This window comes from Dermochelys coriacea, chromosome 13, assembly GCF_009764565.3.
Source record: "Dermochelys coriacea isolate rDerCor1 chromosome 13, rDerCor1.pri.v4, whole genome shotgun sequence".
Classification (NCBI taxonomy): Eukaryota; Metazoa; Chordata; order Testudines; family Dermochelyidae; genus Dermochelys; species Dermochelys coriacea.
Window position 1 is genome coordinate 2,377,152 of NC_050080.1, and position 15,234 is coordinate 2,392,385.

The following is a 15,234-nucleotide window of genomic DNA, read 5'->3' on the forward strand; positions in this document are numbered from 1 at the left end:
CCCTATGGCAGTGCCTTCCCCTCCGTGCAGCCAGCAGCTGCTGTGCACAGTTCATTACTGGAACAAAGGGAAAGGGGAGGGATAAGGAAGCACAAAATACGCACATCTGCTAATACAATCTCCAACTCTTCAAGGATTCAACAAGTGACCCTCCCTCCCCAGCCCTCTGTTTTCATTGCAGGGCACAATTATTGTCCCATCATTCTGTCAGTTCCATGGATCTCATTAAAACAAGATTTCATCTCCCATCAACTTGTGAGAATGCTGATTCTTATTTGTTATGCATTTGATCATACAGTTTATGTTTCAACTCAGAAAAATATTCTCTCTTGCACTGACAGGGCATGGCTAGATTTTATGAACCAAACACAGTTGCAGCTGCATGAGAAATAAGAAATCAGTTACAAAAAAACATTTAATTTTCAAAAACTGATGATCAAGCAAAAATCTACAGAGAAGGCTATTAGAGCTAATTACTGCCTTCTTCAGATTAAAAAAAATCCAAGGAACACCAGTGTAAAAATTAATAGAAAGGGTTTGGACAGCAGCTCTTCTCTGAAGAGTATGTTGAAAGGCTTGGTTTATTGTTACAAGCACAGTTAGCCCTTCAATTGTTGGTGTGTCATGTTAAACCTCGTGCCTCCAGAATAAACCTGTTGAAATGCACATTCTCATTTGCAAGGATCACCCAGAGACAAGCCGCACAGCAAGTGGCCAGCTAAAGACCCTCATTATTAACCTGGTTCAGAGTGATATAAATAATCCAAAACAATACCAGCATCTCCTCCGCTCCTTTGCCAGCCAGCTCTGTCCTTAACTTGTTCTAATTACTGACTCCAATATTCAAGTGTTGAAATAAAAAAAAACAAAAAAAACCCTAGCCCCAGTTATAACTAAATTCATTAATCATTATCCTGAGATGAAAAAACAAGAGAGACTCACTGATCTAAAAGTAATTGATACAGAGTACAATTTTCCTAAAAGGTAATTTGGGATATTATTCCGTAATCCTTTATTTAAACAAGGAGAAAATTGCTTTTCAGTTGCAGCCATTTTAATCCATTATACATCTTGCAAAGTGAAATAATTAGAAAGAGCTCCATGTGGCACAGTCTGAATGATGTCACATCAACGCATTGATTAAAGGCTTGAAGTCCTTCCTTTCCCACCCACCCCCAACGCTTCTTCAAATCCCAAGTGAGGACCCACAGCCACTGGGTGTTCTCGCTCATGCTCTGAAAAACACTGGATCATACCCTGAAAAGCCCAGTGCACTGCCAAGGAGAAACAGGTGGGACCCAAAAGAGACAACAGGGGAACTGGCTGATTTCAATACAAGTTGTTCTTTAATAGGCCCAGTTTATATCCAAGAAAATGGTGTAATTAGGGAATCAAAGGAATCCCTGCTTGTTTGAGTGGTTAGAGCAAAGGCCTGGCAAACGGAAGGGCCATGTGTTCCAAGGGGAATCCTGTGGCTAAAGACACAGGATTAGAAATCAGCCAATCTCCATTCTGTATCCAGCTCCGCCACAAACTCAGACCATAACTATGCAACTGGATCCACCCAGGCAGACTCTTGCACCAAACAGCAGTCTGCAGAAGTCAATGGGGCCCTGCTGGGGGCCATGTGGATCCAGTTTCAGGAACAGGGACCTTGCTTTTCTGTATTATGACAGCAAGTCATTTCTCCTTGCTATCCCCCAATTTAAACGGGGATAATGATATGATCGGATGCACATGGAGGCCTAATGAAATGTCTCCAAAAGGCACTGAGATCCTTGGATGGAAGGTGATATAGAAATGCCAAGTAGAGTTAATATTAATCATTCAGGTAGAGCCAGCGAATGACCTCTGAGCTATTGTGTGACCTCTGGGAAATCATGTGGCCTCGCTGTGCCTCGACCAAACCAGATGTGAAACTGGGTGGAAGCAGAACATGACTGGGCAAACAGATGCCACATCCAAGCTGAGCTTTTCTGAGCAAAGACATTACAAGACAGAGATGAATGAATACCAAATGCAAATACATTGCGTGATGTGCACAGACTGGAGAAGGCTGTCCCCTTGGCATGTGCACACGCTCCTATTAACGCTAATGGGAGGCAGGCAAGCGTGTCAAAGGGAGAACAGTCCCCAAAGGACTTTCTTTCTCTTTGATATTTCTCCATTTAGAGAAGATAGTTTTGACCTTTTGCAAGCAAAGTGGGTAGGAATTTGTAAACTGAGAAATCTCATCAGCATGAGACACACGATGAAACACAGCCTGATCTGGGCTGCTAATGGTGTGCTGATTGCATCTGACTATCCCCAAACTGAGCATGTCTGTGCTTTATTGGCTAGGAAGAGCATTTAAGACTGGGCTGGAAATCTGCATGCAAGGAACTGTCCCTCTTCTGACAATTCGTAATTATGGAGGCCCAGAACTGGTCCAATGTTAAGGCACATTTCCCAGCATTTGTACACTCGCCTGCGGGTAGTCAGAATAGATTACACATGTTCACTCTCATGCAACTGATACCGTCTCTATGGGATACCACAAGAATGATTTTGCATGTTTATTGTGAATGGGCTAATTACAGTGGACTTTAATGGATTGCTACAGTAGCTTTAAATCAAGGTAACAGAGACACTAGTGCTCTATAGCAAGGATACATCATTAGGCACATCGGCAGATACAGTTTGCACCCACAAAACTTGTGCCTTCACTTTTATGCCTACAGTTCAGCTGCGGGACAAAGTGCAGCATTAGCAGCTCTAAGTACCCAACTGCAGATCTAGGCTTGTGCTGAAATTCATTTTGCAGGTGCCAAAAATGCAGGAGCAAATTCTGTAGGTGCAAATTGTTCTCACAAAAGTGAAGCTGGGCCTCAGGCTTGTAAATACATTGATTGAATGTAAGTTGTGATACACAAAAGGCCCCAGTCCAATAGGGCCAGGGCCAGGGTCAGGGCCAGGGCCAGGCCCCTACTGACAAAGAAGCTCAAGGAAAAGTCTTCTCTTCACATGCACAGTTAACACAGCAATAATTCAACCCCTAGAAACTGTCACATCCACCTACACCAAATCCAGCCTCACTAATGAGTTTAGTAAACTGCATGTAACTGGTCACAGGCGCAAGTAACAAATCCCAAGCTTAGAAAGAGATTGATTTGCAATTTGAGCCCAACACATCCAGGAGATCTGTTCTGAGGCTTTAATTGGCTTAAAACCCTACCACACCATAACCGATCAGGGGGTCAGATTATTTATAGAACCAGGAGCAAAAAAAAATAAAAATAAATAAAAATTAACCAATGACTACAATGTAATTGTAGCTGAGCCATTCTCAAACTGTGACCCATGGAGCACTGGTGGGCCACGGTCCACTTGCTAACAGTCTGTAGACAGCTGGCTGGTCCCAAGGTGCTGGCTCTCCTCCACATTTCCAGCTGCTACAGCACATTAAAGACAGTTTTTACACAACAGATTTCCCTAATATCACTTTTCCTTGTAAGCACTTGCTGCAGATACCATGGGGCTGGGATCAGAATGGGCAGGAAGGCAGGTTTCAGAGTAGCAGCCAGGCTATACAGTCATGAATGAGATGGGACAGGCAATCTCACTATTAAGATGCGTTCCATACTGCGAAAAAGTTTGAGAACCCTTATGCTACCTGATCATTGGAAGAGTAATAGACAAATACCTCCACACAGATATGCTGGGACAATCAAGGCCACAGAAAACAGAAATACAAGGTGGGAATAGCGTCAAAACCTGATCCAAACTCCTCAGTTGCTAGTTGCATTTTTTTCTGAAATTTGCCATGGTCTCCCCTTTCTTTCCCAGCATTAACTTCTCTAGAAATCAGCTCTATTGCAGAGGCCTAGCTCCTTCGCACTGTGCTGCCTGTAACTCTGACTCTGAATGAGAGTGTTGCAGGCTGTCTGGGGTGGAGAAGAGAAAGGGAAGCTCAATAGCCTGTCCCTGGGAAAGAGACATGCCAGTAAATGATCAGCTCAGATCCCTGGAGAGCCAGTGGAGATGCAGGCAGTGGAGCTGACCTCTGTTGAGTGCCTGTCTGTGCTGTCTCTCATCCTGCTCACATGGACCTGGTCCCAGCTGTCTTGGTGGGGAGCAGATGAATGAAATGCCAGAGGAAAGGGATAAAGGAAGGGGAGAGGCTGGATGTGGTATGGCTCCAATGGTACCCCACTCCTGCATGTTCTATGTGACACCACTGACTTCCATGGGTGTGGGCACAGAATGGGACCCTGATCTGAGCCAAAGGCATCCAGCACCCTGGCAGATGCTCTCAGCACCTCACAGGATCAGGCCCTGCAGGGAACCAAGGCTGAGCTGTTCAGTTTCTGACTGAAGTGGTAAGTGGATTAGAACGGTGCAGCACTTTAGCCGTGGACTGCTCGGTGTGGTCCCTTGTTATAGGGACCAGAAGGACACCACGTTCACCCCTTCACGAGGGGCTAGCAGCTTGGCTCACATCCACACATATGCATTATAAACTGGGTGCGGGGCTGGGGTTTGCTGGGTAGGGGTGATCCTGTCAGCTGTCTGGTGCCTTTTTATCTGGTACCTGTTTCCTCATGCCATGAAAATGCTCCATAAATGTAATATTTCAAAACAGCCTCCAGCCCAGGTGCTGCCTCCCCCGTCCCTGGGGTTTAGGTAAAGCGCCCCCATGGCACATCAGTTACATTTAGACCTCAAAGCCTGTCTCAGCCCAGAACTTTCCCTTCCTCCCAGCTCCAGTTTGCCCAGGACTCTCCTCTCTTCCTGAATGGGTGGGGCTCACTGGAGGGAGTTTATATAATAACCCCAAGACACACACCCAAGGGGAAGCAGCCCCAGTCTCCGTCACCTTCCCCACTCCACGCTGGCCATGTGCTTCAGCCTCAGGGGACCAGACACCCCCTACTCGCAGCTCATGAACTGTTGATCTCAGGGATCTGATTACAGAAGAGACCCTTTCCTGCTCTAGCCCATCTGTTCCAGATAAGCAGCTGGGGCCACATCCCACCCGGGAGGGGGGGCAGGAATGTGTGTAGCTGAGGACAGGACTGCCTCTAATGCTTTGGAAATTAGAAGCATGAGAGCTGGGGGTGAGGGCTTGGAGTGGGCACGTCCTAGGGGAAGGTGGGCTGCTGGGCCTGAGGGGCAGGGAGGGGACCTCACCCCACTTGCTGGCTGATGTCCAGCTGCGGAACAGTTCAAAGGACAAGTCCAAAGGCAGACTGCAAACTCCCCATCTGGACAGAGCAGCTGGTGGGGGCAGACCCTCCTGCCAGATCCGCAGGGAAATTCAGGCTACACCCAGCTCCCTTCCACTGCTCCCCAGAGCCTCTGGAGCGCTCCTACCCCCCGGCTCGGCTGCTGAATTCCAGGGGCAGCGCAAGGGGTGCGGGGAGCAAGGCTGGGATAGATCCCTGTGTCCTGGACCCCCTTCCCCCGCCATTTCCAGCGGCAGGGTGGAGAAAGAGACTGGCTAAAGCCCCAGGCCTGGGTTGGGCTGGGCAGACCCCGTCTGTGCTGCAGCTCTAGGCACGGCTCCGGGGTTGTCCTAGGTGAATTCGCCGGGCCAAGGGGCAGATCCATCCATGCTCCCCCGGACTCCGCGCTCCCGGCTGAACTGGCCGAGCTGCCTCCGGAAAGGGGGCGGGAGCCCGGGCTCCCCTTCCACCCCCCAGCTCCCCATCCGGCTCCGGCTCTGCCCCAGCGGAATTCCCCTGGCTCTGCAGGGGAGCGGGGCCCGGAGCCAGACCCCCCCCCTCCGCGCCCCCGGAACCAGGCCCACCGCCTCGTCCTCCGCCCCCCGGGGCCCGGAGCCAGGCCCCCCCCGACCCCCGGAGCCAGCCCCTCCCCGCCCCCTCGGGGCCCGGAGCCAGCCTCCCCCCCGCCCCCCAGGGCCCGCCCCTACCTCCAGACCTGTCCCAGCTGCAGGAGGTGGATGAGGGACTGCAGGATCCAGATGCAGAGGCGGCAGCAGCCCCGGGTCCGGTGGGCGCTGGGGGCCGAGGCGGGCGAGAGGAGCGCGGAGCCGGGCCGGCCGCTGTCCTTGGTGCCGCCGCTGTCCTTGGTGCTGGCGGCCGGGGCCGGGGGGCCGGCGGCCGGGGCGGCGGCGGGGGATCGGGGCGCCGTGTGGTCGTACACGAACCACCTGAAGCTGAGCAGCTGCACCACGAGCGAGGGCAGCAGCGCGAAGAGCAGCGTGAGGCCGAACCACCAGCGCTGGCGCCGCAGGTAGTAATCGGCCGCCAGCCACAGGTCGCTGGCCCCGTCCGAGAAGAAGACGAGCAGGGCGCCCAGCACCCAGCAGCAGTCCAGCAGGCTGTAGGCGCGGGGCGCCGGCGGGGCGGCCGGCCCGGGCCCCGCGCCCCCTCGGCCCGCCCCGCCCGGCAGGGTGCCCCCGCCGCCGCTCTCCGCGCCCGGCTCCATGCGCACGGCCGAGGCGGCCCCGGCTCCATCCGACTTCGCGGCCATGTTGGAGGAGAGGAGGAGAAAGGAGGGAGAGGGAGAGACTTCCGGAGGGAGGGCGGGCTGGGGCGGGGAGGGGGGAGCGATGGAGGGGGGCTGGGAGAGGGGCGGGGCTAGAGGAGGGGAGGAGGTGGAATGGAGGGGGCTAGAGGAGGGGAGAACCCCGTGCTGGACGTCCCCTCTCCAAACCCACCTCCCCTCTTCGAGTTACCCCCCACCCCCACGGCAGCCGCAGCCGGAGCCTGTCCGGAAGGGGCAGCCGGGCGAGGAGCAGGCAGAGGCGGGCGGGGAAGAGCTGGGGTCCCGCCCCACTCGGGCAGGCGGTTATTCATTCGTTCCTCCTGCATCCCCCCTTCCCCGCTCCTTCGTCTGCCCGCTTCCCCCCCCCCCCCCACACGCCCCGCCGGTCCCGGGGCCGAGGGGCAGACGCCGTGGCAGGGCTGGAGGCTGGGGGCGCTCTCCCAGTTTGGGGACTTCGCCCATCAGCGGACCAGAGCGCCCCGAGGGCTGCCCTGACCCCACCCAGGCTCACCCGCGTGTTCAGGCCCGGTTGTCGTGGCTTTTAAGCCTCACCCCACGGGCGCTGCGTTTGCATGAACGCTTCCCCACCTCCTGCTCCTGTCGACGGCAGATCGTCTCCATCCCTCCCCGGCGGGCAGGGAGCAGGGCGCTGCTAAGGGGGAGCCGACGCTCCGAGGCCCCGGCCCCTCTGGTCCGGGCTGGCAGGAGGCTGGGGCTCGAAGCCCCTGCCCTGCTCTCTGCGTCTCCCGCATACTTGTTGCTGCCTCCTCGGATTACTCCGCTCGCAGCTCCCGCTCCTTGGGCGCTCGACTCCCGCCCCGACCCCCTGCAGCCTGGGCAGGGCGCGCTGCGCCCCGCTGGACTCTACGCGTACCCCCCAGGTCAGCCCCGGCTCAGTCTGCGGGCTACTGGGGGGGTCCCAGCTACGGAGTGCGAGGCGTGGGCCTTGGCTCTGGGGGAGCCAGGCGGGTCTGAGCCAGGCTGCTCCCAGGTCCTGAAGGGAAAGAACCGTTTGGGAAACCCCGGGGTCGGGGTAGGGGGACATTGCCCCTCCTGCGCTGTCAGGAAGGGGGCACTGGGCTGGCACAGGCTGCTCGGGGAGGAGTAGGGGAAGGGGCCAGGCCCTGCCCCGCTGTTCTCCAAGGGAAGGACTGAGACGACGCTAGAGGCCAGGGAAGAAGGAAGAGCAGTCCCCGCCCCATTTCTGCCCTTCAACGGGGAAGCGAGGCTGAGGGCGGCCCCCTCTGCTTTCCCCTTCGGGAGCAGGGGGCCAGGAGAAAGGGGCCCACCTGGCAGGGGAGTGCGGAGCATCTCCGAGGGCAGACTCCCTTGCGCCCTCCTGTCGTCTCCCCAAGGAATTCACCGCATCCCCACGGTGTGCGCCTAGGGCGCACGGGTCTCCGCTCCACACCCAGCTCGCTCCTTCTCTTGCTTCTCTCCCGTGGGCTGCCGGCTCCTCTCGGGACGCAGAGCTCTGTCCTGCGAGGCCGGCCGCCGGCGGAACCTCCGCTGGGCTGCTGGCTGGGCCGTGGCTGGCTCTGCTCCAGGTCCTGCCAGGAGCTCTGCGCGCCTGCTTTCCCCTGCCTTCTCCTTCCCTCCTCAGCCACAAGCTCACACTTCACGGGGCGTCTGGACGCAGCAACGTTCCCTCTCCTCTCACCCCGCTGCTGTTAAAGGCCCGCTCCTCAGAGGGGCCATTAGGACTGTTTGGAGGTGTCCCAAGCTGCCAAACTGGGATGTAGTTCCAAGCTCCCCTCCAGCGCAGAGGGTGGTGGGATCCCTTCTAGAAAGAAGGTCCGGATTCTGAAAGCTTTACTCCCCTCAAATAATACTTTACTCCCCCTAGATTCAAAGGGGCTAGTCATGAACCAGGTTCTGCTCAATTTGAGTAGAGTATCAGTTCTAGTACATGTGCACCTCTCCAGCATTGGGGGAAAGGTTGACTGAGGGGGCCTGGTGAGGAGCCATCTCTCATTAGGATTAGTGTACTGGCCAGCTAGGTGCCCCCTCCCAGAGGCAGCAAATCAAGATGGGGAACCTTTCCAGGAATCTCACACTGGGCCCATGGCCACCCTTAACCCAAGTCTCCTATGGGGAGGTCCATGCTCAAATTCTTTGTCATGTTTTAATGTGCTAAATATGTGTTGACAAAACATGAATGTTCCTTTCCATTTTTGTTTAACCCTTGGCTGAGAACCAATGTGGGGGATACATGTCTATACTGGAATTTACAATGGTTAGTTAACGCCCCTAAAAATACAAGAATCCAACTGGACACATACCTTCTATGTTCATTTCCCTCCTGCGCCACAGCCATCAGCTTTCCTGGACTGAGAACAGAAAGCTCACCATGGCTATACTCCATCTCCTCATTTCTTCCCCAGTTTAAAGTCACTGTGGGATGTGACAGGATCGCTGTAGATCATTTCCCTTCTGCACAAGGGTTTTATCAGGAGCCACGCGGGGCCTTTTGACAGGGGAGGGAGGAGACAATAGATGAAAGGAAAAGGTGAGGGGCTCAGGTGACCTGATATTTTGGTTTGGAACTGAGCTGTTGGTTCATGCACGAGGAAAGTTAGGTGTGGAGGAGACAGCAGAAGCAGCAGGGCTGCCTGGGGGTGGGGTTTTAAATAAAAATACCTCATTGATAAGGCCGCACTTAATGTGCCCCACTTAACATGTCATATTTCAGAAGCAGCAGATTCTGCAATACTAGACTATCACTGCAGGTTTCACAACAAGATCCCCACATGTACAGGGCTGACAGTGGAAGCCCCAGCCACCCTGGGGCTGAGAGGGAGCCCCCGCTGTCAGCCCCCTTTTCCAGTTGTCATCCCCAGGCAGCCGACAGCAGAACATAACGGAAAAATACTAATGGACTTTATTTACCATAAGGTCCATTATTACTTTTCCACAATTTTCTACGGCTTGTTTGCCACTCAACCGCAATGTTTTACAATCCTCCCACAATTCAAGTAGGGCCTGACTCATTGCTGTCAAAGCTGGACATGCTCAAAACTTAGCTGTTGCCTGCAGGCAGGAGCCTTTGAGGTAGTTGTGGCACTTTTTAGGGTTACCCCAAGGTGTCCAGGGTGAATCACTACCACCAGCTTTCAAGGAGAGAGCCTTGTCTGTGCCCACCTGGGGAAGCCCTCCCTCGCTCCCTCCCAGCTGGTGGAAAGATAAGCACTCTCCACAGGCTCCACAGGCTCTGCTCATTCCCAGTGCAAGCTAGGAATTTACACACCCCACTTGGTTACACTCAAGTGCCCAGTCCCCTATCTTCCTGATACCTGCAATGCATACCAATCCGCTGCTTCCAGGGAAGCAGTGAACTGAGGTAAAACCAGGGAACTGAGGTGCAACACTCTCCTTAGAGCAAGACACAGAGATGTGTCTACAGCGAAACCAGTTTGAAGTTTATTCAACAGAGCTTGAGATAGATTTTCAAATAAAAGATAGTGTAAGTTTGGAAACATAAGGTCACAAATAAAGGAAAACATAAACTGCTATCTATAGCCTATTCTTCCTTTCCTGTCTAATAAGATATTTCTCAACCATCGTCAGTTCTTCTCCGGTCCAGAAAGCTGAGATCCGCCTGTCATGAGAGAACACAGCCGGTAGAGTCTCTTCTCTGTAATGGATAAAATGTTGTGTCTTTTCCTCTTCTTTTATACAGTCACAGACTCTGTCTCTTACCCAGGGGGTCCACTATTCAGAGACTTTTCTTGGGGTTCATTTGTCTTTGTAAATCCACAACTCTGCACCAGGTCGAGAGAGCAAATGCAGGACTGGCTCCATGCATGTCCATTGTTCTCAGTGGTGATTGAGTTAGCCTTGAGACCTCAAGGTGACAAGCTTCACATCAACAACTTGGAAAGCCAGTATCCACTATGTTACATAACTCGAAAATGATTTCCCATACAAACATCGTGCGATAACCACCCCATCAGCTAGTTCGTAGCTTTCGGCACAGACCGTAAGACAACCCCCTTCAGGATGGCAGGACACAGGGATAACACACCTGGCTGGTTAAGCCTGGGGATGTGTGTGACACAGGAGTGCCTTTCCAACAGGAGTGGCAGTGCCAAGCCGAGGAGTTAATGGCAGTAGCTGGTGAGGAGATGGAGGATATTTCCAGGGAGGATCAGGAGTCTATCAATGTCATCATAGTGTGAAAGTGCTCATACTGCATGTCAGGCGTACTGACGCTAGATGTGAATAGTCTACAACAGAGCCCATTCTCTATTTCCCCTCCACACAAGCTGTTACACAGGGATTCTCACACAGACTAGTTGCCCCATTCCCCACCACATAGGTGGCTGCATTTCAGGAATGTGAGAATGATCCCAAGATATGTAATTTAATACTCGCTTTGGGATCCTTTAGAATAAAAGGTTCTATATAAATACTGTATTGCTGTTAGATTAATAATCAACATGACACGGACTGACATGCATGCATCCATGGAAAGTGCCCATGGGTGTGCAGGGAGTTTGTTAGGCCTCTGAGCCTGGATGTAAATGTAGGAGGATATGCATTCAAGAGGGTGCTCACCGGAGGTACAAATGCACTGGCAGTGTATGTATCATCAATGTGAGTGAATACCTACAAGGGGTTTATTAGAACAAAGCTCTAGCAAAAGAGCTTTGCTCTCATGAAGAAGTTGCATGCACAGGGAGGTGCACAGAGAAGAAATCCTCACTCCCGTCCCCTGGTACAGAATAGGGTCAAGTCACCTACATAGCTAGCACTACTGCTAGCAAATAGGGCCTGCTGCTGCTCCTTGACATGGGTTTCAGGCCCTCCTTGATCTATGTTGTGCATAGATCCACAGGCCGCAACCCTGTTTGTGAGTGACATCACTCACTCTGAGCAGCTGCTGTGTGGATTTAACAGCAAAAATGCACTGTTCTCGCTGCACCTTACCTCTGAGATTTGTCCTGGTGTCTCTGTCTGCTGAGAAGCTGAATGTCCAAATGCCCGCTGGCCCTGAGTGGGTGTTGAGGGACATGGAGAGTGGGAGTGCCCTTAATGGGAGTGGACCAGACATTCTGATTAACTTTTAAAACTCTTTCTTGCACAACACCACAGAATGAGATCAGTTTAAACCATTACTATCTCTGGATCAGACTCCTACTCCAGGAAATCAATGAAACAATTTGTGGAGTAACATGCTACTCAGTGTGAGTAAGAGTGGCGGAATCAGGCCCGGTGTGAGGCTTTGAGTGCTGCATACATTAGCATGGATAATGTGACTTTAATCCCTAACCTTGAGAAGCTCCTCACAGATCCTTTCGACAAACTACTGACTGGGGGAGGGGACTCTCTTCTCTGACTGAAAATCATTCCTCAGCCAAAAGAAAGGAGCCTTTTCATCAGCTGGTCTTTTCAAGAGCATTGGCTCCTTCAGAGGAATGGGTCCACTTGCTCTGACTCTCCTTGAGAACCTCATTGATATGCTGAGAGAAGCACTCTCTGATGCAGCCAGTCAGAGGCACTCGGAGGTGCACCTGTGCAATTTGGGCTCCCAGCCCTACCAGGCTCATCATTCCCTTGGAGATGCTGGAAAGGCAGAGGCAGAGATTTGCACCTTATTCTCTGAGCATTGCTTACAAGCAGAGGAAATGATTGCTCCTTTTATGCACTTCTAATGCTGCAGGCAGGCCTGGGCTTAAACTAATGATGCCAGCTCTGGCCACACTGAGACACTGTGCAAAAAAAATTCTCTGAACCTTTCGGTTTCAGACACACTGCCAAGTTTGATTATCAGGATTTAAATAGACACAGCACAGCACAAATTCCTGCTGTAATGTTCTCTTATACAGCTACTGCAGCATGGCTCTCAAACCCCATCAAAAAAGAAAAGGAGGACTTGTGGCACCTTAGAGACTAACAAATTTATTTGAGCATAAGCTTTATTATTTATTTATTTATTTGAGCATCCGATGAAGTGAGCTGTAGCTCACGAAAGCTTATGCTCAAATAAATTTGTTAGTCTCTAAGGTGCCACAAGTACTCCTTTTCTTTTTTGCAAATACAGACTAACACGGCTGCTACTCTGAAACCCCATCAAAACTGTAAGAACTCTGGCTGACATGGTAGTTGCCTGGCTTATAGAAGTGGTGTTAAATGGGCAACATGAATTTATCCCCGTATATAAGGCAAAGTTCATGATCAGTATTACTATTTCTAGAAAAAACTCTATTGTCATCTAGCTTCTTTTAAAACAGAGTGCCAATTTCAGTCAGGATGATAGAGTTAGGGGGTCTTAATATGTGCTGCTCAGAGAAGCAAGGACAAAGGGAGCCTATGCATGTCTACAAGTGCTTGTGAGGTAAAAGCATAAAAGAGGAAGGGATTATCCAAAGTAGGTAACATGTAGATCATGGGCAAGTAATGGCTTCAAATCAGAGAAAGGGACCGTGAATCTTGAATACTGTGTGTAGATGTGGTCACCCCATCTCAAAACAGATATGTTGGAATTGGACAAGGTTCAGAAAAGGGCAACAAAAACGGATTAGGGGGATAGAACGGCTTCCGTATGAGAAGTGATGAATAAGACTGGGACTTTTCAGCTTCAAAAAGAGATGACTAAGGGGAGAGATGATTGAGGTCTATAAAATCATGCCTGGTGTGGAGAAAGTAAATAAGGACGTGTTATTTACTCCTTCTCATAACACAAGAACTAGGGGCCACCCAATGAAATTAATAGGCAGCAGGTTTAAAACAAACAAAAGGAAGTATTTTTTCACACAACACACAGTCAACCTGTGGAACTCCTTGCCAGAGGACATTGTGAAGGCCAAGAGTATAACAGTATTCAAAATGAACTAGATAAGTTCATGGAGGATAGATCCATCAATGACTATTAGTCAGGATGGGCAGGGCTGGTGTCCCTAGCCTCTGTTTGCCAAAGGCTGGGAATGGGCGACAGGGGATGGATCACTTGATGGTTACCTGTTCTGTTCATTCCCTCTGGGGCACCTGGCATTGGTCACTGTCAGAAGACAGGATACTGGGCTAGATGGACCTTTGATCTGACCCAGTATGGCAGTTCTGATGTTCTTATGAAGTTAGACATCAGGAAAAGACTTCTAACCATGAGGCCACTTAGACAATGGAATCATTTGAGAAGGGAACTCACTGAAGCACCATCATAAGAGGTGTTCAAAAGGAGCCTGGATAACAGAGGTAAGAGCTGGACTAGAAGAGCCAGAAGGGCCCCTATATTTTCTGATTCTATCCCATCAATGGTAAAGCTGTTGTTGGATTCTCTCCTCTTCACTGCTGAGCCATTATTTCAAAAGGCTATTTCAAGCTCTGTATTCATGTCTGCTGGAAAAGGCCAGACATCCAAGGATTTTATTACCCATAAGGCTTTTGGTCATTGATTTGAAAACTAAAATGAACAATTAGTGTCCTCATAAGCAAAGGGCCACATATATTCCAGATTTGATACTGATCCTAGTATTTATTTTTACAATGAGGGGTTCTATCTTCTGAGCACCTCTAAGCAATAGGATCGAGCAGTGCTGTAAAGCCAGAATGAAAGCTGAAGTCAGGTCATGTTTGTCAAAATCTGGCATTCTCAGGCACCAAGAGTGCAACTGTTGACAGGATTTACCATGTCCAGTCAAGTGGGACAGGCCTTGAGTCCTGATTCTTCACTCTATTGTACCACTTTTATGCCAGAGTAACTCTAATGAAGTTAAAAACAGTGTTCCAGAGTAGAAGCAACAGGCTCAATTCAGAGTTTGGATTTAATCAGCTCTCCTCAAACAAAAATGGAAGTATTTTTCAGACTAAGTTTATTCTCGGTATTTTGTTCCGAGCTAGAGAGGAAATTTGGGCCAGACAACTGATTCCTGGAACAGGGAATTAACAAACTATATTCTCAAAATGAGTAAAGAAAAGTCTGAAGCTACGTGGGTGACTCGAGCGGAAGCAAAACAGATTAATATCAAAACTGAGAGCCAGCAACTAAATTAGGTTCCTGCTTTAAGTACGTTGGGGGGTGGTTAGTGGCAAATGGAGAAGTTGACAGAGAACTGCATGGCACCAGATAAGTTGAATGATTTATGATAAACAGATGCCCAGGATACTTAAGGGACAACTCTACAAAAGTATGGTAAGACCAGGACCGTTCCTAGCCATTTTGGTGGCTCCAGATCTTTGCAGGGCGGAGGCTGGCCCAGGCCTCCATAGGTGGGGGGAGGCTTAGGGGGGCAGGGTGGAAACCGCCCCCCAGCACTCACTGGCAGAGTGGAGCGGGTTGGAGCCATGTTGCTCCACTTCCTGCTGCTTGCTGAGTGCAGGGTGGGCTCGATCCCGCACTCACTGGGCGGCAGGAAGTGGAGTGACCAGGCCCCAGTCCGCTCCGCTCTGCTCCCCTGACTCCCAGCCTTGAGGCTTGGGGGGTAGGGAGGGGAACTGCCCCCCAGCACTCACTAGTGGTGCGGCTGTGAGCCGGAGGTGCAGAGTGGGCTGGGGTCGGGTTGCTCCACTTACCGCCACCCCCTGAGTGCAGGGTGCCTGACTCCTGCTGCGGTCCTCAGGGGAAGGGGTGGAGTGGGGGCAGGGCTGGGGTGAGGCAGAGGCAGGGCTGGTGCAGAGCAGAGATGGGGGCATGGGAAAGAGGCGGAGCATGGGCTGGAGCAGCATGCAGCTGCATAGGGCCCCAGGAAACTTGATGCCCCAAATTTCCTGGTGCCCTATGCAGCTGTGTACTTTGTGTATGGGTAA

The 15,234-nt window shown here is 51.5% G+C and overlaps 1 protein-coding gene across 1 annotated transcript in view; it reads right to left on the bottom strand.

Annotated features, from left to right (window-relative positions):
- XKR7 (XK related 7) overlaps positions 1–6,474 on the bottom strand; it is a 31,565-nt gene extending 25,091 nt beyond the window's left edge. The window contains exon 1 of the mRNA XM_038369993.1: positions 5,912–6,474. Coding sequence (XP_038225921.1) covers positions 5,912–6,474 — 563 coding nt within the window. The remainder of the gene's footprint in view (positions 1–5,911) is intronic.
- Between the last annotated feature and the right edge of the window lie 8,760 nt (positions 6,475–15,234).